Source organism: Diprion similis, chromosome 5 (assembly GCF_021155765.1).
Source record: "Diprion similis isolate iyDipSimi1 chromosome 5, iyDipSimi1.1, whole genome shotgun sequence".
Lineage (NCBI taxonomy): Eukaryota > Metazoa > Arthropoda > Insecta > Hymenoptera > Diprionidae > Diprion > Diprion similis.
The window spans coordinates 3,759,338-3,763,069 of NC_060109.1; the positions used below are offsets into that span (position 1 = coordinate 3,759,338).

At 37.3% G+C, this 3,732-nt stretch overlaps 1 protein-coding gene across 1 annotated transcript; it reads right to left on the reverse strand.

The window, feature by feature from the left end:
- Positions 1-2,096: 2,096 nt before the first annotated feature.
- On the reverse strand, positions 2,097-2,918 carry LOC124406210. Its single transcript, XM_046881566.1, has one exon. It carries the CDS (start codon positions 2,916-2,918, stop codon positions 2,097-2,099), a length of 822 nt encoding a protein of 273 aa, XP_046737522.1.
- Between the last annotated feature and the right edge of the window lie 814 nt (positions 2,919-3,732).

The following is a 3,732-nucleotide window of genomic DNA, read 5'->3' on the forward strand; positions in this document are numbered from 1 at the left end:
TATTCCAGGATCGTGGAGCTTGTTTCAACCCATATAAACTTTTATACAGTCTGCATACTTTTCCTGTTCCATCATTAAAACCTTCTGGTTGCCTCATATAAACTTCTTCTTCAAGTTTTCCATATAAGAAAGCCGTTTTAACATCAAATTGTTGAAGTTCGAGATTTTCAGATGCTGCAACACTGAGAACTGTACGAATTGTGTCAAATCTTGCTACTGGACTAAAAATTTCGTCATAGTCGATTCCATATCTCTGAGAATAACCTTTCGCTACTAGTCTTGCCTTAAATCTATCAAGTGTTCCATCTGATTTTTCTTTAACCCGCAAAACCCAGCGATTTTCAACTATTCTTTTTCCTTTAGGTAGATCGACTAATTTCCATACTCCATTTTCTGCTAGCGAGGCCATTTCGTCTTCCATTGCTTGTTTCCACTGATGCGCTTCGGAAGATGCCATCGCTGAATCAAAAGAATCAGGAACTACATACTCAGCAAACATCATGTAATCATTTAAATATTCAGGTCTACGAGATGTTCAGCTCGTTTCAGCTCGTTCAGATCATCAGCTTCATTTACAGAATTCGCGTTAGCCTCATTATTCAAGATCTGACTCATTCCTTCAAAATTTTCATCTAATCTGTTTATTTCTTGGTAATTTTTATAGTTTCTATAGTTTTCTTCCTCTTGTTGTTCGTTATTTCCGTCTAACTCTCTGTTTTCTTCAATTTCTTCCTCTGAAATCTTGCTTTCCTTGTTACAATTTTTGCTGATTACTATATCACGCTTCTCGGGTTTAGGTTTATTTACAGACAATTGCAACTTCTTCATAAACAAGATTTCTGGTTTGAAGACAACGTCACGACTTAGAACAATATTTCTTTTATCAGGAACCCACACACGAAAACCATCTTTTTCACCACAATAACCAACGAAGATGCCTTTGATACCTTTTGAATCCCATTTTCTTCGTAACTGTTTTGGCACATGTACAAAACATTCTGTACCAAAAATTCGCAGATGATCAATATTCACAACTTCTCGTCCAAACCACAATTCACAAGGTGTCTTGTCTTTAATACATGTTGGACCCGTACGATTAAGTACGTAAGTAGCTGTATTGACCGCTTCTGCCCAAAGTTTTAATGGTAAACTATTAGAATGAATCATAGAGCGTGCACTTTCTACTAATGTGCGATTTTCTCGTTCTGCAGCTCCATTCTGTTCAGGTGTGTATGGCATAGATTTTCTAAAATATATACCCTTTGCTTCAAGAACTTTATGTACTTCTTGATTGTCAAATTCTTTACCACCATCGCACAGAAATTCTTTTATTGTATGTCCTGCAGTATGACATTCATTTAAAAAAGTGTTCAAACACGTTACAACCTCAGACTTTGCTTTTAAGAAGGAAACTCGACGAAATTTAGTGAAATCATCTTTGAAACATACAAAATATTTCGCACCTCCGAGAGATTCTTCTTGCATTGGTCCACAAACATCAGTATGTATTAGTCCACCAGCTTTATCAGGTCTCTTTGTTCTAGTGTGAAAACTTTTTCTGTGCTGCTTTCCAAAAATACAGCCCACACAGAATTCTTCACTACTGCTAACAACTTCAATTCCTTGCTGCTTAAGAACCTTGTTGACATGTCTCTTATTCTGATGACAGAGTCTCTCATGCCATAGCTGTACAGTATCTTCTGCTGTTGCAACAAATACTTCTGCAACTACCTCTGGCATCTTCACACGCATCTCCAACGTATAGAGACCCTTTTCTGTCTTCTTTCCTGTCAACTTCACTACTCCTCCTTTCATAAATGTACATTCATTCTGATCTGCTTGAAATGTAAACCCTCTTTTGATATTTTGACTTATCGAAAACAAGTTTTTGCCTATCTTTGGAACATACCATACATCCATGAGATGATTCCTCTGCCATTTCCGATCAGTTAGTACATCTACATTTACAATTCCTTTGCCGTAGGTTAAAATAATTTCTTTATTTCCTACTTGAATCCTTCTTGACGTAAGAAAAACTTCATACTTCAAGAAATATTCCTTATGTCCGGTCATATGTGCTGATGCTCCTGAATCTGCTAGCCACAGCTCTTCTTCGTTATACCTTCCATTGTACAAACGTATGCACCAGGCTCTTTTTCTTTTACACTTTCCATTGTGCAAACGAGTGCATCAACTTCTAGTAATGTGTTCTCCGAGCTTCCTGCATTTAAAGATTTACTAGTCAATTTTTCTGGATATTTACTTGCATAATGACCTAATTTATGACATTTAAAGCACTTCAATGCTTTCTTTTGAGTCGTCTTCTTCGTGGATTTCGCCACGAGTGCAACTGATTCACTGTGTTTATTGGGAAGTCTCATTTCAATTAACCGAAGACGTTCAGTTAACTTATTCAAAGTACGCTCTTCTACTGAAACTGATTCCCAAACGCTTATAAACTCAAAATATTCTGCAGGTAGTGTTGACATTACGCGACTCATTAATAACAAATCTGGTAACTCAGTTTTTATTAATTTCTTCATTTCGTCATTCAACTCACGAAAATTTCGCTCAAGACGACCAACATGAGTAGCTATGTCTTCAGTCACTGTCTTTTCAAGTGTAAAGAATTGTTCTAACAATCTATCTACTCTCTGACCTGAACTTTGTTCGTAGATTGAAGTCAATTTCTCCCATGTTTCTTTTGCCGTATTACACGTTGCAGTTACTTCTATGTTAGTATCATTCAGACTACTAATTAAAACTAGTTGAGCAAGAGCATTTCGTTTTTTAAACACCTTAGAATCAATCTCATATTTTGACTTCACTGTTTCGGCAGCATCTGCTGCTGGAGATTCAGGTTTGCAACTAGTGCCTAACACTATCTCCTTGACTTCATGATGTTCCAACAGCAGCATAATCTGCCGTTTCCATCTCGTCCAATTTTCAGCGCCGCGCAGTTTTTCAATTTGTGTTTTGAAATCCATTATTTAAACTTTTCAAATTAACTGATATTCAAAAATAAATCACTACACAGGTCAGCACAGATCTTAACGTCCTGGGCCCATAACCAATTGAAGTTAATTTAAATTAGAATAAAACTCACAGTTATAAATGAATTAAATAAGATTTATAAAACACAGTTTTCTTATAAGGATGATACAAACAACTAAACATCAAAAGATTATTGATTTAACATTAAACAAAAGCTCTTTAAATCCATTCAACTATATATACAGGGTGTCTCTAAATTTCCTCCCACGGACTAGCCAGCGTGATACGTCGCTAAAATTCAACCGAGAATTTCTTTACTGGAACCTCGTACGACGCATAGTTTTTGAATTATAAGCGATAGCGCTAGGCCAATCGGAGTGCAGCTTTTCGACTGGATTTGCCGCCACGGAAATTGCCGTTTTGTTTGTCTCGGTAAATTATGATTATTTTTTTTACGAATTAAATATCGGCACCGCTAGCGACCAGTATTGTCGCCGCGGTATTGTTGCCGCGGTCCGCGTTGCTAGCCGCACACATACAGACGGGCACTCGCGTGTGTGAACAAAAGAGCATCCCCAGCTTGATTATACTACGAAACACACATCTACGAGTGAAAATAAAAAAGTGTGCGGCTAGCACCGTGGCGACAATACCGGTCGCTAGCGGTGCCGATATTTAATTCGTAAAAAAAATAATGATAATTTACCGAGACAAACAAAACGGCAATTTCCGTGGCGG